The sequence below is a fragment of the Macrosteles quadrilineatus genome, unplaced genomic scaffold, assembly GCF_028750875.1.
Source record: "Macrosteles quadrilineatus isolate MER2022 unplaced genomic scaffold, UCM_ALF_1.0 Scaffold_6__1_contigs__length_79288215, whole genome shotgun sequence".
NCBI lineage: Eukaryota > Metazoa > Arthropoda > Insecta > Hemiptera > Cicadellidae > Macrosteles > Macrosteles quadrilineatus.
In genome coordinates, this window is record NW_026542599.1 from 66,485,580 (window position 1) to 66,508,125 (window position 22,546).

Genomic DNA, 22,546 nt, shown 5'->3' on the forward strand with positions numbered 1-22,546 from the left:
CACTTGTCAAGTTGTCCATAATCTCGATACATTTTCCCATCCTCGAGCTCGATGTCACAAACAAATTCCCAATGAAGGTTTGACTTGTTTGTTCAATTCCACACCGATGAGTTGCTCACTTTCACTCCAGAGATCGATTGTTGTCAGACCAGTTGAACATCTGCACCATTGTGCAATCATCTGGCAAGTGCCAAATGGCGTCAAGTTAAGGTCTATCTTAAATTGAAATTTAAGCGTTCTACTGTGTCAAGATCGTTCACAAGTGTAATAGGTCCTCGTGTGTGGCATTGTAAGTTATTGGCATACAAATTGTGGGATTTAACTTTTCTTTTATTATGTTGGAATGAATCAGAGGTATCTCTTAGCGGCCTGTGTGCAGAACGTCAGGCAAGGAGATGGGGGAGTGGCAAACGTACGGAAATGAGTTACTGATAAATTTCAATTGTCACCGAAATGTGAACACACGACATCACTTTCTTGATTAAAAAAAGCTACCGATTCAACATACATGACAATTACCGAAACTGTAATCAATATTCTTTGGCAAGGTGGAATGTGTTGGTATACGCCCTACTCCTACTGGCAGTTAGAGCATATGCATTAATTTATGTCTTAATTATTTTGTATATTGTAATTTTGATATTAGGAGGTTGAACCACCATTACTAAGTTTCTGACAGTTTGGTGACAATGCACATTTTGTATCCCTCTTTTTCCTCTGTCTAGACTAAAGAAGAGCCCTTCATCCCTAAGCTCTTGAAGCTTCAGCCCTCCATCGTTTAAGGACTCTCAAACAGCCCTTCCAACTGTTCCTTCTACAAACAATCACCTTTTATGTTTGGTAATTGAACTTAAACAGTGAAAGAATTAGTCTTTCCCATCCTAAAAATAGAACCAACGTGATGCGTTTTGATGGCTCTAAACTGGACCTAGATATCCTTTATCATTGGGAATTTAATTAATAACCCTGGCTGAAGAAACAGCTGATCTTGGTCACTTAACATAGCTACGGACACTGTCTCACTCCATTCTACAATTACCTTGCATCATATTCAGCTTAAAACCTATAGTCTGTATGACGGAACCTGTCTTCTGACCCTCCGTCTATCTGGACCCGAACAATTGGCCAGACCCCAGGTAGACCTAGGGGATAGGTTCCATCATACAGACTCTACATTTTTAAAGTAGTGATAATAAAAAACAAATAGATGCAGAACAAAGAAATCCACTAATTTTCTCGTCGTGTTATGAGACTTTTCACTTACAAGGATTTGGAAGATTATTCTATTTAGAAATATTACAGATGAGGAAATACAGAACCTCGAAGAATTAAATGGAAAATGGAAATTCGTCATCAAGACTCCATTATTGTACACTTGGGTCTAAAAAGATACTCAAAACGATGCACCACAATTTATTCTGGCACAAATGTTCTTTGAATAGTTCATTTCACGGTGGCAGAGGTACAATGCATGGAGAGGTTGATTGGAGTGTGATCTATTCAATATTTTCCACGGTTGTTACACAACTTACAGACCGCCGTGACTGAAGGATTCGACTTGACGCCCTATAGTCTGTGATGGAACATGTCTTCTGACTCTCCGTCTACCTGAGAATGGCCTAGGATTTACTATTGGCCAAACCAAGGCAGACTGAAGGTTAGGGGACAAATTCCATCATACAGACTATAGGCTCTTCCTAGAGAAGGAGACTCGCAAAGGAGGTGAGACAGACCTTGGATGTGGAGGAGTTCGACAATTTGCAAAATCAGTCTCGTGAGAAAGATAAGTGAAAAAGTGGTATACTTCAGGTAAATAGCGGGATTAATCATTGACTTACAAATATACATACTGTTTACTGTTTGAGTTAAACTGTAGTTTCCCACGAAGATTGCTGCAGTGTAAACGAAACGTGGCCCTCTTCACCAATTCAACAAGATCTCGATTTATCTAGAAGGCAATTAACGAATTAACCAATAACTTACCCAAAAGATAAACGTCAACATTTGCAGAATAGATCCTTCTTAACGTGAATTCAAACCAAAAATATTTCTCAGCACTTACACAACTTTTGTAATAGTGACTTTCGTGACAGTTACGCTTCACTCTAAAATCCGGACTTCTGTATTGAGACATTCATTTTAAGACCTGACTAATTAAACATCAGTAGCTTATTGGAAAATATAAAACGAATCTTGCAGTATTTCCAACATTATACGCCTGGATTAGCTTCTAGAGACTGTGCATCTGTTTGACACTGATTTCCCCTGGCCTGGAGTCAAAGTCAAAGTAGAATGGAGGAAACGAACGATTACAAGCAGCGATGGTCAGACCACTGGAGGGTCGAATTGACGGAAACTGCTCAAACTTCCGGAAATGATTAAGAGAAAGCAAACAGCCGTTGCCGCGGGTGGATCGATGCCTGTAGGCGATGGAAGGAAAAGGCGAGTGGATCATAGGATACGACGGTTCAACTTGGTAACCCTGGAAAGGTGAAAGGAAATGCAGAAGCCCCTGAAGAAAGGTTGAAACAGGGTTTGGACTTACTGTACTCCTTTAGTGATGTAGGAAGGGAGTTTTGAGTCGCATAACCCATCAAAGTGTTTTGGGTTAGATGTTCACGATGCCAACACATCTGGATTAAGAAGGTTTCTATATCAATGGAAAAATGATTGAAGAACTTAAGGGATTTCGCAACTCCTCAGTTCACTGTCATTAAAAGTCCAATGTGCAAGGACAACTGGGTTTAGTGATGAAAATTGTGGACTTTTGGGTCAAATTTCAAAACTGTCGTACGTAAGTGCCTTCAGTATGTTGGCAGGCATGAAGATTGTAACGACAGATTGTAGTACAGAAATGTCAAACGAAGCCTACTCCGTAACAGTAGTAAAGCTGACCTTACAGATTCTTACATGACTTCGAGTATTCGGGGTTAAAGCTAAATGAATTACTCACGTTAAATATTAAGAAATACTAGATGAAGTAACCATTTTTTTAAAATTTCCAATCCTTTAGCTTCACTGATTACCTACCGTCCGAGAATGGTTTGTTTACTTCCACGTCGGTTACCCATGTATGCGCGCGGCGGGCGGCGACCCATGAGTCCAGTCCATGGTCCAGGAGCAGTCGTCCGTGACTCCTGGATACGACCTTGGATGGATCATCCATGGATCGCCCGGGAATGGAGGGGGACGCTGGGCTGGAGTTGATAGTAGGAGAAGCAAAGAAAGAAGAATTGTGGAGAAGGATATGGTATATAAAAATATACTGTGATTGTGAAAGATGCTGGTATAGAAATTTTTATACTTAAATTGTGGCAGAAATAGTAATTTGTACGTTTATGTGTTCTAGGACCTTCACATATTAGGACGCTAGGCTATAGCTCGGAACCATATTACACATTACTTCAGGCTTTACACATTACTTCAGAGCGTTGCTTAACCATCACATAACTAAAGACCAAAATCAGCGGGATTTGAACCTGAAACCTCGGGTCTGTATTCACGCACTCTACCACTATACCTTCTGCTACACTGGCCATTTGCATGTTTATGTGAAAGGTGGGGCGAAAAAATTTACAAGGATATTAGAACACATAAAAGTCACTGGCCCAAATGAAAACTGAAACCTAATCACCGTAACATCTGGTTCTGTTTTACGTATTGTCTGTACAATTATATTTTAATTTTTATAGTAAACTCAGTTCAGTTCTGGGCCAGTGACTTCATGGTATTGTGTTTTTATGATCCACCAGTTATTTGTTCAACCGGTGATACGACTGTAATGAATCCATTCAGTTGAAATTCCAGAGCAAATGAACCTGTGCACTTAATTCTCTCGCTCTTTTTCAATAATTTAATGTGAGTGCAATAGTGACAATCTCGAAAATGAAAGAATCAAAGCGAATAAAAGCGTAATGTACGTTTTTATTCTTAAGGGCTATTTCGTAAAAATGTCATTTTTTGTTTTGGGAGAAGTACATGGAAGGCTGAAAGTGTGGAATACTTTAGCAAGCTAGCAGAAGGCGATAAAGAATACTTCAGCTTTCGGTGGATACAAAAATCGGTAATTATAATTAGCATTCCCAGACGATGAATACGAAAGACTCCGCGTTCTGGATATAAAATTCCTAGAAGGTTTCACAGGTGGGAATTCCAATTTGGTTGCAAAGATCATTGACCTTCACAAGTGGTAGTTTCTGAATACGCAACCTAAGGCTTTAAATTAGAAAGTTTATCCTAGAAACGTGTTAAATCTTTACTTTACCCAACTTGCGTACTGTATTATTACAGGGTGTTACGAATTACGTGTGCTTGTCGTAACCAATATACAGAGTGTCCCCGAACTCATTACCGACCTTAATCATTCCTGTACCAAAAAGAAACTAAAATATGTTAAAAATTTCTTAAACTCTAAAGTTATTTTTCATTTTGTCTTTTTCACAAAACTATTTTATTATTTTTTAATGGTTGAAGATGTAAGTTCTTCTTCTTTAACTGTTTGTTACTTTGTTGTATTAAATCATCGAAGAAATTGACATATAATAGAATTTAATAGGGATAAAAAATATAAGTGTGTGTTAAGTCAGAAATCAGAAATCAAAGAAATGGCCCAAAAACATGGAGAAACAAAACCACAAAGGTAATGTTTTATTTAAACTATTTTTTTACAATTCTAACGATACCAAATTCAAAAGAACAGTTATATAAAAGGGAGGAAAATAATTTTAAGATCCATCAAACAATATCTGTGGTCATTGGATGATATTACTGCAACTTTGCTAAAACAATCAGCTGTTTTGATTGTTAGTTACCCTATGAGCACAAATATTTCCGTACACAGTATTTTAGAAATACTTTTAAAATGTAAACTATTTAGACTTACCGACTCTGGACCGTCTCTCCAGGGGGGTGGAGGGGGTGGTAGTCTCCCCTTCGTGTCTCAAAGGGGAGAGACTCAGGAGTCTGGGAGACTCGTTGGTTCTCTGGAACCACCGCATTGCGTCCAGCCCCTGCAACGAATACGACTGTTAGAGTGGAATATATTGTAGGATACATAGGATCATAGGAGTAGCCACCGAAGAAACCTCTCCAACATCTAAACTGAAAATATCTTGCTGTATACAAAAGTGTAAGGGAGGGAAATACTCAACAAGTGTTAAGGGAGTTAAGAGTGGAGGATATCTTGAAGGAGACATGACAATTAGAACATATCTTGTCGGAAACATGGAAGTGAGATGGGAAAATATATTTCGAGGACATTATGCGAGTTGGTGAGGAAAGTTAAGGAGTGTTTTTTCAGGAGACATGGGAATTAGAGGGTAGAAATCGTTGCAGTAGAAATGGGGGTAAAAGAGAAAAATACTTTGCAAGTGACACTAAAGAGTTAGAGAGGAAAATATCTAACAGGAGACATGATGGTTAAAGAGGAACGTATCTTGCATGGGACATGATGGGTAAAGAGGAACGAGGAACATAACTTACAGAAGATACGTGAGTTAAGTAGGAAAATATTTTGCTGGAAACATTGGAGTCAGAGAAGAAAATATCTCACAGATAAATGGGAGTCAGAGAGGGAAATATCTTTCAAGAAACATAAGAGTTATCTTCAAACATACCTCATCACCATATAAATTTGCAAATATACGTAACTTCTCTACATAAGTTTTCAGTTTTGCTATCGTATCATAAGAGTTTTGTTTATCCACCCATTATTTCCGAACATGTTTACAGTTCAGGAAATCCAACTCGTAATGACCGGGTCTTAATGAAATCCTCCGTTCAGACCGAGAGGTGAAGTAATGGACCCGTAACTACAAATAAAGGTAATGTAATTTAACCAACGAATCATACCTCATCAAGAATCCTAAGCCCAATATAAATTTGCAACCCTAACGTACAATAATACCAAGTACAACACTTAGGTGAAGAAAGCCTCCATTGATAAGGCACTTCGCTCTTTGATGGAGCCGGATGCCTAGATCACAAGTTGAACGATGTTTAGATAAGACTTCCGGTGGCGCTTGTTTAGACTTCGAGACAAAGTGGGTGATCAAACTCTCGGGATGGAAATAAAGTCGTTTGTAAAACGAACTGGAGTTGTACGACACTACAAATAAACTCAGAGACTGAACGGTTCAATTACTTCTCCTACCTCTAGTAAGACTACTTCCATTGACTACACACAGAATAGAACTCCCATGTAATGTAAAGATTTGAAGAAAAAAACGTGGTGCAATCTGTTGAGATGTTTTACCAATGACAATATTCCGTGTCAAGTGATAAACCAATCAGCTGTCTGCTATGACACTGTATTGGTTGTAACATAGTAAAAAAGAATTAAATATAGACTATCAGCAGTGCTGTGGTTACCATAGGTTCTGGCGCACACCGCTGGGAGTGTCGTGTAGTTACGTAGCGCGTACACATGGCGCCTCCAACGGTGTGCGCCAGAACCTATGGTAACCGCAGCACGGCTGACTGTCTATATTTAATTATTTTTGTCCATGGTATGAATACTTAGTGATTTTATTTATTTTTATTTTATGAATGCAATGAGGGTCAAAGAGGTGGTGAATGATCGTTTTAGATTTTTTAGATTTGCAGTTTCTTTTAGGATAACGCATTGAAAGGTTATGTTCAATGATAGCTGGGTCCACTTTTAAACAATCAACAATCTGACTTTTCTTAAGATTAACCCGCCAACCTCTTATTTTTAATTTTATGCGAAAATTGCATCACTCACCTAACTAGGCATATAGATTTATGTAATAAATCAATTTATATCATAATAAATTTTAATTGACTCAGGCAGACTTTTCTTTAGCGCAGACTGCAACAGTTTCAACTATGACAAATCAGTTGTAAACATTTGAGTGGTTCCAAAAGGTACATGAAAGAGTATTAACTGTTTTTAAATTGAGGTTATCGCATTCCAATATGATTGCTCAAATATAGCCAAAAAGTAGATTAAAGTAGATAAACTGTCTAAAATCAAAGCATCGAAAAAGGATCCAAGCATTTGAAACGAACAAATAAATACTTAAAAATTTTGTATTTTTGTCTACAACCACATTGAACTATATGACCTGATCCACGATAATAATTCAGAGAACTTTCCCCCTGTGATTGACAAGCGTAGGAATAACATGGTGGGAGATGGAATACTTTCCAAAAACAAATTTGGAGATTGGAGAGGAAAATCTCAATGCTGGATCTTCTAAAAGCCTGAAATAGGTTTTCACAGGGAGAGATTCGTGGGTTTGATTGTGACGAAGTTGAAATCATAAGCTATGGCTCTAAAAATTCACCAAGCATAACCTGCTTAGCGATTTCAATTTCAGCTAACGTAAAGTATTTGATTTTGACAAGACAGACTAAAATCAATGAATGGTTTTCTCATAGTTTTCGTTCGCATAATCTGCAATGGTTTCAAAAAATAATGCGCCGTTCCCGTACTTCTAGAAGATTCTGTATATTTATTCGTTGTGATGAAATGTATAGTGATGTCTTCAAATGATACCGCGTTTCGCTGACTCTTCATCTTGGCTTCATCAGGTTACTTGACCGTTCTCACGGTTATCCCATCCTGTCTGTCTGTCTGTCTCACTTCTCACTGTATCATCGGAAATCCGATGAAGATATTTCTCCTAGAGAAACGGTAAGAAGATACCATGAGACGCCAAGGAGAACAATGAGAAAACAGCAGTGCTTGCACTAGATCTTAGTGAGATCTTCATTTCCTCAACTCTAGGATAAGTCATTCTATTATTGGTAATTGAATCATATAAATTAGTACCTACAAGATGTTCTCAGTATGTTTAGAGAACTACGCAAATATATTTTGGTAGTCATGGCTAAAGAAAAATCTGAATTGGTTAAATAATTTTGGAATTAAATTTCTATATCAAATACTGTTTACTTTAGGGAAATTTGAAGTACTTTTTTAACCATCCCTTGTACAATAATTTGTCTTTGTCAAGGCATAAATCATGTATAATTTTACCCCAGTGCACGTTTTGATTTTATATAAACCGTTTAAGAACATTAGAACTAATTTATATAACAGCTGAGTCCATATCGGGGTCCAAACCGACAATTTCAATTACTGTATCTTAGTGTTGTTTTCAGCATTTATGCATCATTAGGAAATAGAAAAATGAAGAAATTTCAAAATATCACCCAAATTAAATGCTAGATGATAAGAAAGAGCCCAGAATTTTGCACTGAATTTCTTTTAACATACATTCAGACGTAACCATTATGGAAACCAATAATAAACATGTATCCAAAACTCATTTGAAAATTAAAACAACATTTCTGTCGAAACACAACTTTTCACTCGCAGACCACTTGGGATATGAGCCTTGTTACATTCGTTTCAGACAGAAGGGGTAAAGGGGTGGGGGGGGGGGGATTTACAGAGTTCAGACGTCTCGTCAAAATGAAAGCTTCTCTCGGTTTTGTTTTTAACTCAGGTTCATTCCTTTGTATGATTCCAGACTGGATAAAAATCAGGTCGAGTACTGCCTTTGACGAGATTATAAACGTTTTCAAGATGTTGTGGATTTAACTTCTGTTTGTGTATTAGTAAAAAAATATGGATTGATTAAGCGTAATAGTTTGCCAATTGGGATGGGAAAGTAACCCAAATGAGTGAAAGATCGTTAAAAGAGAAGTTAAGGATGTATAAAGTTCTTCAATCATTGGTATCCCTGACTATTTTTGTCGGAGCTCAAATATAATTCTGTCTATAATTTTATCATACTCCGTTGCAAAGCACGGGGATAAAATCATAGATCAATATTTTTTGCACTGTGAGTGAAACTACTAACATTGAGTAGTAGTGGCCCCCAATTTTAAAATACGTTTTGGTAATTTCCCCAACTAGAATATTTCCAATATTCTTCATAATCAATATTAAAAAAAATTAAACCATAAACTATTTCCAGTAGACATCAAACAATAGTGATTTGTGTAAATAGTGTGCAACGTGGTGAGAAATGTTTACACATGAGCCGCAGGCGAGTGTGGAGAGTTTCTTGAGTGCAGCAAAGGCACTTTGCACTCGTGTTTCCACTATATTTGCACTATATTTTTCCACAGTTACTATAAAGCACAGAAAAATTAGTCTTCCAAACAGCAAACAACACGTTTTAGGTTAGGTTAAATCCAAGCGTTGGACGAAATGGGAAACAACTGCACCAGCTGATCGTAGTCGCAGTATCTTTAAGTGTTGTCAACCTACTGTTTCCTAGCATACAAGGATTACGTGCATAATAAAATCACGCTGTTTTGTGTTATTTAGTTTGAATACTGGTGTGCGGAAAAAAACGTGTGGCAAAAGTAAGCAAATGCAGAAATTAGAAACTTTCTGTACTAGTGCAAGGAAGGTCACTTTGTCAGATGACTGTAGAAAAAATTATTTTCGCAATATTAGAACAGAATGACATCCAGAAAATGTCTGCAATTAAAATCGAAAGTGGACGAATTGCATACAATCCTACACTCGTGATGTGAAGGGAAAGGTACGGTTATAATGCTTCATTTCTCTCTCTCGGTTCTCTTTGTCATTCGTTAGAAAGAGTTCTACATTCATCTGTGAGTGAAACAAGAATATCACGTTTACTAGTAACTAGACTGGAAATGCTCTTTTGTAAACTGAAAATCCAATGGTGTGCTGAGACAGCTGGTTTTTATTTTTGGTTTCCATGGAAATAATTGATTGTAAATAAACTAATACTAAAGAAAGAAAGTTGATACAATTTAACTCTTTATTTATTCTACATTTATTAACTTAAAACTTAATTTAAAGCAGGAAAACCAAACGTAACTTTACTTATCCACGGATATCACTATATGGTAGCAGAGCGTGGTTTCCTGCTTTAACTTTTTACAACTTTCTAAACTTAACTTCTTTACTCAAAATTTTTACAACTTCCAACTTTGAACTTCACTTTCCCGAATAACTAAGAATGACTTCAAGATGGGACCTTCGATTGAAATCTGCCTTACTACGACTGAAGACTTATACTACTGATACAAATGCATTCTTGGAGACTACAGACTTAACAGAACTACAACTTCAAACACGACTACGGACTTTGACAAGCTTTGTAAAGAGAGTGGAAGAAATTCAAAAACGTTTGGACACCGAGCCTATTACTGAAGATGGACAAACTGAAGGACCCACCACAGAGGACGACTTCATAAATACTATGATGGACTGTGAGGAGGTGCTTGCACAGCTTACGGTAAGACTAGATATTTCTCAAACTAATAAGTCACAGGCAACAGTGCCTGATACGTCTACCGTTCAGCCAATACCAACTATACAGCACCAGTATGTTCAACTACCAAAGTTGGTATTACCAACCTTCCAAGGGGACATGCTACGGTGGCAGGAGTTTTGGGATAGTTTTGAGTCTGCCATTCATAGCCACCCCACACTCAGTAACGTTGACAAATTTAACTATTTGATTGCACAATTAAAAGGTGACGCTAAACGTTGCATCGCTGGACTCCCCATTACAGATCTAAACTATGATATTGCTATTACCTTGTTGAAAGACAGATTTGCTAAGAAACAGGTAATAGTGAATTCTCATTACTGTGCCTTGAGGGATATGCCACCTATCAAGTCTAGTGACACAGTAACACTAAGGCGAGGATTTGACAACATTGAGAAACATATGCGTTGTCTTCAAGCCTTAGGTGAAGACGTTACTTCTAACTACTTTGTTTCTCAAATTTTCAGTAAGCTGCCCTATGAAATTGTTTTGAAAGTTGAAGAAATGAATATTTCTGGGGAATTGGATATTAAAACTTTGTGCAAATTTGTAAATAACTTAATTTCGATTCGGGAGAAAGCAGAGCAATTGACGACCTCAACACCTAGCACTTCATCTTACTCTAATAGTTTTGTTACTGTTCCCAATCCACAGGCGGACACTAAGAGGTTGACAACTACCCACTCACTCGTGGGAAACGATAAATTAAATTGTATTTTTTGTGAAGGAACACATTGGAATGACCAATGTACAAAATATCAATCTGCTGAGGCACGTAAGAAAGCAATTCAAGGTAGGTGCTACGTATGTTTAAGTAAGGGACACACTGTGAAATTTTGTAAATCACATAAAAGGTGTGTTTACTGTAAACAGCAGAATAATCACAATAGAAGCTTATGTACCAAACAGTTTCCTACAGACCAAATTTCTAGAAACACCATCAAAGTAGACACCCGATCAACTAATCATGCCAAAGCTTTGCCTGCAAGTAACTTCAACCCGAGCAAGGTACCTATAAATACCAAAGAGTCTGCTTTCATTTCTATGTCGGAGAGTGTTATTCTTCAAACTGCAACTATTACTTTGCGTAATGCTGATACTAAACAAGAAACGCGTTGTGGTGTTCTTTTTGATAGTGGTAGTCAGAGGTCTTATGTGTCCAAAGGTTTGGCTTCTAAACTGAGTTTGAATAGTAAATATTGTCAATCATTGTCTTTATTTACGTTCGGCAACCGTGAATCTAAAACTGTTGAGACTCAAGTAACAGATGTTCGATTACTGCTGAACGATGACACATGTATGGATATTATAGTAAACATTGTTCCACATATCACTGGGAAGGTAGTTTCTAGTACCAATATCAACTTAAATACAATTGCTTCCTCCTATCCCAAATTAAAGTTAGCAGACGGCCAGTTTACTTCACAAAATATTGATCTATTAATAGGGAACGATTATTATTTTGATATCATTCAGGGTCAGAAGATAGAAATTTCACTAGGCTTATTCTTAGTGAATAGCAAATTTGGTTGGATCGTAACTGGTAGGCATAACGATAACAATGATCATTTCCCTCTGATGTACGAGTCATCTTTTCTTACTCTAGTAAAACCCAACAACTTATTTCCTAGGTCACCACAAACTTTAAAGCCAGATATCAATATTTGTGAAGGTGACGACATCAAAAACTTGTGGCAATTAGAGACTATTGGTATTAAGGATGACCCACACGTGAAAGATGATGACATCGCATTGATTAAATTTAATGAGACTGTTAAATTTGAGAATGGTCGTTATTCAGTTTCCTGGCCTTGGAAAGATTATCCTCCAAATTTACCCACAAACTACAATCTTTCTCTCGGTCGTTTGAAATCTTTAACAGATAGACTTTCAGACAAACATAATCTTCTATGTGAATACGACTCGGTAATTCAAACCCAATTGAAAGACGGTATAATCGAACGAGTGAGTTTTTCAGACAGAAACGATGGAGTCCTTCACTATATACCTCATCACCCTATTATCACTGAGTCGAAAACCTCAACTAAACTTAGGATAGTGTATGACGCGTCAGCCAAAACCAGAAAAGGCAACAATAGTCTTAATGATTGTCTTTACCGTGGACCTGTAATTTTGGAAAACCTATGTAGTTTACTTTTACGTTTTAGAATGAATGCTATTGGAATTATTGCTGATATTGAGAAAGCATTCCTTCAAATAAATCTTCAAACTCCAGATAGAGATGTAACTAGATTTCTGTGGCTCAAAGATCCTTTGTCAGCACCTACTAAGGATAATATTGAGGAGTATCGATTTTGTAGGGTTCCGTTTGGAATCATATCCAGTCCATTTTTACTCAGTGCTACTGTTTTTCATCATTTGTCAAATTGTGAACTTGATAATCTTAATGAAAGGTTGAAGTCTTCATTTTATGTTGATAATGTGGTTACCGGATGTGACACAGATCAAGAGGCCACAACACTATTTACAACTGCTTCTAGTTTGTTCTCTGATATTAACATGAACCTTAGATGTTGGTCTTCAAACTCAAAGACACTAATGACACAAATACCAATGGAAAAAACTACAACTGAGAATCCTACTGATGTTAATGTTCTTGGTTTAAGATGGAACACCAATCTTGACAATCTTCACATAAAACCTGTTAACAATGACAGAAACAAACCTATTTCAAAAAGACAAGTTTTAAGTACTATATCATCCGTTTTTGATCCCTTAGGGTTATTATCCCCTGTAACACTGAAGGCTAAAATCTTTCTCAAACAGTTGTGGGAAGACAATTTGGATTGGGACGAATTACTAGATGAGCCTAAATGTAGGGAATGGAATATTATATGTGATGATATTATTAAAGTAACTGAAGTTTCTATTCCTCGATTTGCAGGATTACGAGCAGATCATGTAGAGCTCCATAGTTTTACGGATGCATCAAAGGATGTATATTTGTGTGCTGTGTATATCAAATTAATTAGTAAGGAGACTGTCAAAGTGACTCTCATGTTTTGTAAAAGCCATTTAACTCCAAAGTCAAAGCCGAAAATTACCCTTCCAAGACTCGAACTTTTAGGAGTGTTGATTGGAACAAGAGCATTACGTTTTGTGGAAGAATCCTTAAAATTTCCTGTTGTAAATAAGATACTGTGGACTGATTCACAATGCGTGTTACGTTGGATTAGCACAACAAAGCTGCTTCCTAAGTTTGTGGAGAGAAGAGTAATGGAGATCAAAACCAACACCGAGACGCAATTTAGATACGTTCCTACTGACGAAAATCCAGCTGATATGGCGACTCGAGGTAAAACGGTGGATAATCTGAAACACTGCAATGAATGGTGGTCAGGTCCACAATGGCTGTCTTGTAGTCAAGACTTGTGGCCGGATTGGTCTTCTGATTTTAACAAGCCATTAACTGAAGACGATATGGTTGAAACTATTGAAGAAAACGTCGTCACCTTGACTACAAAGACCGAAGACGTGAGTGAAACTAGTAGTCCTTTTGGCATAGATATACAAAGGTTTTCATTACTTTCGAAACTGATTTTGACAACAGTTTTTTGTAAAAGGTTTATAAGTGGATGCAGACGGAATAAACAACCAAATAATGTTATTCCTACATCTGAAGAACTCAAAGATGCTCGTTTATCGTGGATCAAACATGTTCAAAACACTTGTTTTAGTGAAACACTAAGTAATATAAGAGATGGTAGGTATGATAGATTGCAGAATCAACTTGGCCTATTCGTTGATATGAATGGACTTATCAGATGTAAGGGTAGGATCTCAAATGCAGACCTTGAAGAATATTGCAAGTTCCCTATACTTCTACCAAAGAACGATTTATTTACTCAACTGCTCATAGAAGAGTGTCACTGTAAGATTTTTCACATGGGAGTGCAACAAACTCTCTCGGAACTTCGGAAATCCTTCTGGATAATCCATGGCAGAGCTGAAGTCAACAGAGTTTTGCGAAAATGTTTGAAATGTTTAAAATACGAAGGTGGACCATACAAGCTGCCCCAAATACCCTCGCTTCCAACAGAACGGGTGACTGAAAGTATACCTTTCCAATTTACAGGACTTGACTACTTTGGCCCTCTCTACATTAAATCCTTTCAAGATTCTAGAGTTGAAGTTTCAAAAGTTTACGGTTGCATATTCACCTGTTTAGTCACGAGAGCTGTTCATTTAGAGATCACCAATAACTTGTCGTCAGAAGAATTCTTACTATCTCTCAGGAGGTTTGTGGGAAGAAGAGGTACTCCGAAGAAGATTTACTTGGACAACGCTACTCAGTTTAAGAAGGCTTCCTCGTTCTTGAATGATATGTTTGTTGAACATCTCGATACACCAGAATTACTGTCTTATGTAAGTGAAAACCACATCGAATTTACTTACATCCCAGAGTTTGCACCTTGGATGGGAGGAATGTACGAGAGGTTGATATCTTTGATAAAGAGATGTTTAAGAAAGAGTATTGGTTCAGTTACTCTGACTAAATCACAACTCGACACTGTGATGATTGAAATAGAAGCTGTTGTCAACTCAAGACCACTAGTTTATGTATCTTCCTCAGATCAAAGTTTGACTGACTTTATTATAACTCCTGGCCACTTCCTTAACTTCCATGGAAAAAATGGTTTTGTAAATAGTTTGAATGAATGTCAAGAAAACGACATGGAGTTTATTTCTAAAGTGACTGAATCGGACTTATTAAAGATGTGGAAAAAGGGAGCCAACAACTTAAATAGCTTTTGGAAGATTTGGAAGAAAGACTATCTGTTGAGTTTAAGGGAGAGAACTCAACATAATATCAAACAAGGAAGAATTCTGTCAACCCAACATCCACAAGTTGGTGATGTAGTTCATGTTCACGACACATTACCCAGAGGGACATGGCGACTTGGGAAAATAGAAGTCCTTAACGTCAGTGCTGATGGAAACGTAAGAAGTGCCAAATTAAAGTTAGGATCTGGGAAATACATCACCAGACCTATTAACTTGTTGTATCCCATTGAAGTCTCTGACGTGAATTCCGGAAAGAAAAAAGGGGCCCAGAACAACTAACTAATGATGTGGGAGTGTGCTGAGACAGCTGGTTTTTATTTTTGGTTTCGATGGAAATAATTGATTGTAAATAAACTAATACAAAAGAAAGAAAGTTGATACAATTTTAACTCTTTATTTATTCTACATTTATTAACTTAAAACTTAATTTAAAGCAGGAAAACCAAACGTAACTTTACTTATCCACGGATATCACTATAAATGGTACGATATATTTTGTTACAGTTTTACGCTAGGGGAGTTAACGTTTGGTTACATAGTTTTGATTAGGTAAGATTTATTAAAATGTATTTTACCACTTCTTATTGATTTATCAGTGGTTAACTAACCTAACTGTAAGTCAAGCTGTTTAATGTTTGTTTTTCCCTTTTAGATTAGATCTTGGTCTGAGTTCTTGTTTGTAGATTAGTTTGCAATATGAGATTGTATTGTTAAGAGTAAAGCGATTAAAGGAGCTTATGAAGTGTAAAAATCTTATAATTTAGAACAATAATATTTCTTTAAAACAGAATTATATTTAAAATAGTTGTAACAATATGTACAGGGTATCTATAGGGGTTTAAACAATAGTATCGGTGATTACTACATAACTTTACACATTTTAAATTACCATTCAGTTAACACAAAGTGTTAAATTACAGTTTCCAAACAAACTTAAGCTGAACTTCATGATTAAATCTTATAAAAGTTTCTGAAAACTCAATACAACATTAATAAACTTTACTGAATTCATGAACAGTTTGAACTTTTAAACAAGTATCGTATACAATAACAGCATTTCTATACAATCGTCACTTGTAGTTTGTTCGACGATTTTGTTTAAGTATTTTTTTACTTCGAATTATTTTGTTATAATTTAATTTTTAGTTGAGAAATTATACTATTTATTTATAATTTCCAAACATTTAACGTATATTTTCTCGTTATTTGTTATATGCATACCCTAACCAATAAGGTAATCTTATTGGAAGGAGACTGAATAGTCTATTACGTCAACATTTGGCAAAGAAAGTTATGACACCTGCCAACAACTCATCTTCGAAGTATGAGGTAACAAGAAGGGTGCTAAGAGAATTAGCGCTATTGTTTACAAAGGTCTACACACATCTGTCATATACATTGGCAAAACCTGTCTTTAGACATTTGTATGAGAGGGTTTCACTTCCTCCATAGATTAAATATACTTTTTACAGATTTATCACCATTGTGGTTGGAGTCAATATTGAAGTAGTTCCGATGGAGGTGTATATGAGTGTGATGTTTTTTTTAACCAATTTTAAAAATATAGAAATAAAAGAGTCACATCATAAACAGATTCTTCTGTGGCATTGTAGAACAAGAGTAAGCACAAATAGTAAAATACGCCCTAAAACAAGTGAAAAGCAAAAAGTGAACATGATCGCAATTTGTCACTAACACGAAACGAATAAACACACTTTCAGATTTTAATTTTGAATTAGTAGTCTACTTAAACTGTTAAAAGTCAATAGTACTATCAAACAATAACAATAAGCTAGCACTGTGTTTATTCTAGATTACTATGAACATATACATACTTAGGAAACATTAGTTTTTGTGAATGTAACTATTCCCCAATGAAACACAGTTTTAGTCAGATTCTTTCATAGCATACTGCTCAAGACTCATTTTTAACAAAACAGATCAATGTACGACTCTTAGGTTTTTTGCATTCGATTTTACCGGACCGGAGGCAGTGTGTGACGAGCCTAAATTGTTCCTTAGTTTGCAGGGGTAGACTTCCGTATCTGTTGGCACAAACAGCCGAATAAAAATATCGATCGATATATCGTTTGGTTAGTAAAGTAAGGTTAACCTAACCTAACTAACCAAACGATATATCGAATGAAACAATCGAATCCTCGATATTTTCATTCGTTTGTTTGTGCCAACAGATACGGAAGTCTACCTGCTTTCAGCTCACAATTCGATGAGATTTTGTAAATTTTTTCAGCTTATCACATCTTGTACTTTGACCTGTGCTGTATCCCAAGTCGGAAGACCAGTTCACACGCCGCCCCGCGGGCAAGGCGCGCCCAACAATGATATAACAGCGAGAGTGAACAACTGTGAACCCGCCTGACCCATACAGCTGCCCCCGCACGTATACAGATTTCACTTGATTACGTGTTTAGTAATGTGGACCAATTCTTTTAGGCAGATTATATTGATTGCGCATTCCTTGATTATACGTCAGATGCAACAGAGAGAGAATGAGGTCAAGAGATCTGCCTATTTCCTGTATTTAAAATCTACAAGGATAATCTAATACTAGAGGAGTTTTGACTCAATATGATGTTGGAATTATAGATTTGTAAGAAATTACTGTGGAAATTATTTGAAAGTCATCTGGCTTCCTATTTACTTTCAGTTATTTGTTTTATTATGTTCTACCTTCATTGATGCTAGGCTTTAGTACGGAAACGCTTTAGACATTACATCAGACCATCATAAAACACAGATGTGTTTGTTTTGACTTCACTATTAAATCTGCACCCTGATGATGGAAACTGCAACATCTCCGAAACGTTGGTATTTTAGGCACATCTCGAAGTCACGTCCAAATGATGACTACGAGTATGGAAATTGTACAGTCAAACCCTGTTGACAAGCTAAGCAAATATAAAATATAATAAATTCGTAGTAACTATGATCCAAGAAGATTTTTTTCTTATTTTAACTTGAAAAAAAAATGTAGAGAATATACATCAGCCAAACATAGATCAACTCTACGCATATTAGCATTGCAACGTAGCGCTTTCTCTCGTACAGCACGTACTGCCATCGATAACTATCCTATGATGAGGTTTCGCATGGACAAAGGGCTTTCAGAGCCGAGAGTGGATTTATTTCGCATTTCTCCGAGTGTTTTTACGACGACGAGAGACGTGACTAGAGAAAGTGAAAATGTCACAGAGTAAAAACCTTCCTGTACTCGCCGGGACAGTGGCTATGGTAAGGTTTGAAATCTAACTGATTTTAGAGAAAATTGAGCTGATTTTAGGGGATAATCGAGCTGTTTTAGGGATAATCGAGCTGATTTTAGGGGATAGTCGAGCTGATTTTAGGGATAATCGAGCTGATTTTAGGGGATAATCGAGCTGATTTTAGGGGATAATCGAGCTGGTTTGGGGGATAATCGAGCTGGTTTGGGGGATAATCAAGCTGGTTTGGGGGATAATCGAGCTGGTTTGAGGGAAAATTGAGCTGATTTTAGGGGATAATCGAGTTGATTTTAGGGAAATCGATCTGATTTAGGGGTAATCGAGCTGATTTAGGGGGAAATAAGCTGGTTTTAGGATAGTAAGTTTTGAAATCCTAACCTTATTCTCTCTTAAAGTGTAGAAAATGCTGGAAAGCGGAAAGATGTGCAAATGTAAACATAAGTTCTCGAAAATGACTGTTAGCCGATTTATCTCTAAAATAAAATACATTTCTATTTGATGTGCGAAAAATGAGGCTAAATGCAGATACCTAAATAGAACGGAGAATAAACGACTTGGCATGAATCTTATTTACTTCCCCATGATTTTTGTTACGGTAAATTCACTTTCAGGTTCCGAGAGATTTTATGAAGCTTGTCTTCTCTCCAACATATTTTTACGGATAACAGTGTCATATGCCGAAATTAAATTAGTATACGAGTTGAAATCATTTTTACAAAATTAACTTAGCCTACTTTTACAAAAATGTATCTTTAATCCAGTCAAACTCTAGACTGACTAAACCTTTTAGGTTTACTTAGTAAACTTAAGCCTTTTAGGCTTACGGTTAATCACGAATCTGCTGCAGTCAAGATTCCTACGGATTCATTTGTTTATACACGTGAATGTGAATGTGATCGTCTACTAAGAAAATGTTTGAATAAATACTAAATGAAAACCATTGGACTATAGTTATTTTGTCTTTGTTACAAGTCTTCTTTCTTGTAACACAATTCTTTCAATAAATCATGAAGAACAACCTGTTTGAAACTTTATCTTATTGGTACTCTCCTGTTGTACTAACCACACCAGCTCCAGGTTAGGTTAGGTTACTAGGTAACGAAATATCTTAAATGAAAGTGTATAACCTAACCTAACTTGGTGTGGTGGATACAAAGGAAACCCCTAGGTGTGGTTGGACAACATGAGGTGTTCTATCATCATCTATCATAGTGGCTAAATAAGAGAACTTCAAAAGAAAAATTAAACCTGTACAGCTTGAGAGCTGCAATAAAAAACCGTATACTACTTCAGTACATATTCAAGTTCTATGGTGAAAATGTAATGAGAATTCTTCTGAGCTGTAGCCTATTACCATGGAACTTTTTGCTGCTAAAGTAGACATCCCATTTATAATTCATCTTCAGCAAACTTTCTATTCTAATAGACTTTTTTCAAATAGAATTAAATGGAGGGATTTACAGAGTACCCTTCTGCAAATATTTGCTGTCCTTTTCAACGATTGACTTTTTTGATACTGAAGTAGACATGCCTTTTATAATCCAACAAAAAATTTGTCATTCCAATAGATATTTTCAAATAAAATTGGATGAGAGTTTTGTAGAGTTTTTTTGGCAAGATTTTCTTTTTTCTTTTTTTTATGCATCGGTAACATATTTGTTGGGGCATAAAAGATGCTTAATTTTTCTGGCTTAGTCAAAAAGTTTACGTATTTGTCAGAGATCATTTAACGTTATTATGTCGTTTCTCAATTTAAAAACGATAATTTTTATGGATAACGATCATAGAACTACAAGAGGGAACGATTCAATAACATGTCGTTTGCAAATTTTTTATCTACTTCTATCAATAATCAAACATACAACAAATTCCCTTCAAAACTATTGAATACCCATCATGAACGCTCTCGAAATATTGCAAATTTAAATCCGTTCCAACATCAAAAATGCCTGTAACGGTTGTAAAACTGTAATAGTTCCTGTACCAATAACCTTATTTCGCAACGGTCCGTCATCCTCGTCGCGTCTAAGGTGTCTGCATGGCTGCCCCCCTGAGCCCCCCTTGAGCCCCCCTGAGCCCCCCCTGAGCCCCCCCTCGGCCCCTGAGCCCCCCTTAATTCCTGGACCACGTCCCAGCTGCTGCACGGTTGACAGGGTCGTCAATCAATCTAGGTTAACGATCGAGTCAGAGTACCATCTAGGAATTTGACGAATCACTTCCGTCTTCCGAGCGTCCTGGAGTCTTAAATGGTACAGTAATCCCCTGGTTGGTTTACACAAGCGAGTTGGTGGAAGGGTTATTGTGGACAATATCCATCATGAGCTAAAAACAATGTTTTCAACTTTTTCAGGTTAATGTTTTTTGTATGTTGTTCTGACTGCTATAGATTTTTCTGTGTGGTTGTTATAGGCCCTACGTGTATTTCCTGCTTTAGTGGGGTTTGTTCACTAATCTTGTCGTGTTTTAGGTACTTTCTTACCTGAGGATCGGGTTCAAGATCGCGAAACGTAGTGAAAACTTGATTTTCACTAATCATGATGGAAAGTGTCACCACGGTTCAAAAAACATCAAAAACCCACCAAAGGAATAATGAACTAGGGAGTTGTTCTACACTTTGAACTTTTAGTATCCCTAGTTTCTTATACCACAAACCCACAGAATAAAGAACGAGATCCATAAGACTGATACAGATACGATCGCCAACTATTGGCAGATGCAGTTCAAGATCTCTGGACATCTAGTGAGTCAATCAATCAATCACGCGCCCGTCATCCAGGATAGAAAACTGGCCAGAGGCAGTGACCACGGCCTACATAGCTACCACTGCAACCACCAATGGGACTGCGCCGGGGAAGTGCAAGATTAACCAAGCATCTAGGAATCAAGGAAAACAGGCAAAACATCGCTGAAGAAGTTGATTGAATCTGCTTTTCTTCCGAAGCAATGGAATCTGATAATGTGTTTGGCTTGGAGTGAATAATTATTTTGGATTAGATTTGTTACATATTCTGTATGCCCTTCACATCATATTCTCTGTACAATGGAACTTGTCTCCTCGTCCCACGTGAGTGGTCAATGGTTTAAGCCCGGACCAGTCCCAAGAAGACAGGTCCCATCATTAAGACCATAGGCACCTCTAGCCCTGAACAGATTTATACTATACTTCAGGTTAGGTCAATTTGTGATGTTATCGTTACATACATTTGCAGTACATATTTAACACTTTAAAATCCCCTTTAGTATAACTCAAGGGTGTTTAAACAGAAGCATACAGTTTAATTGGGTCTTGACTACAATAGATCATAATCGAGAGAATCCCGTTTACTCTTGTGATTAGAGAAGATTCCCATAGTTTAGCAATGTTGCTATGGGTCATTAATTAATCTGGATGGGAAAAGATTTGAACTAGTTTTGGAACAAAATAACTCGTCCAGGGTTGAACGTGGTTTTAACTGTTAAACATTGAACACGATGTTTATTATGATTATTGGTGTCGATCTTTATTAAAATATTCATAAAATAGCTACTCAATTTCATCTCACTTAAATTTTTAAAATATTGGTTTTTATTTTCCGAGTTTGTTTGGCTTTTCTAACCGACCGATTTTCATGATTGAGGTCTCAAATTGAAGGTATGCACGCACATATTTCACATCAAGCATCGTCATATATTTATCTAATGTATTACTAGACCAAAAACATAAATTTGATTTATTTTCGAATTCTTAGTTCAATTTATGATGTATTTCACCATTTATAATTAAATAATCCTATATATTTTGGTCTAAGATCCTTCATTGAAATATCGGCTTTCATTTAAGCTACAGTAATAGTTATTCAAATCGGACGAGTTTCAAGCAAACGCAAAGTAAACAACAACAAAAAATTAATTTTATAAGGTTTTTTATAGCTTCAGTATTTTTTTCTTCTCAAAATCATCAGTAAATTATAGGTTTTAATTTGAGCTATTGATTGTTTGAATCATTTAAGTTCAAGATACTGTATTACTCAATCAAAAATCATAAATTTGATGATTTCTCGGATATTTATTTCAATGTTGCGTAGCATCATGGGTCCGTTAGTTTCAACGATTTAAACTGGTTTGCAAAACAATCGTTATTTTAACCTTATTAAGAAATTTTGCAAGTGTCACAATCATAGATTAACCAATATCACCTTGACATTTCTGTTTTGATTGTTTGGAAAGACATTG

General features: G+C 36.5%; 1 protein-coding gene across 2 annotated transcripts in view; it reads right to left on the reverse strand.

Annotated features, from left to right (window-relative positions):
- Positions 1-22,546, reverse strand: part of LOC128996717 (ligand of Numb protein X 2-like) — an 87,756-nt gene that overhangs the window by 31,110 nt on the left and 34,100 nt on the right. For both annotated transcript variants that reach the window (XM_054422162.1, XM_054422163.1), the window contains exon 2: positions 4,883-5,009. In XM_054422162.1, the coding sequence (XP_054278137.1) occupies positions 4,883-5,009 (127 nt within the window). The remainder of the gene's footprint in view (positions 1-4,882; positions 5,010-22,546) is intronic.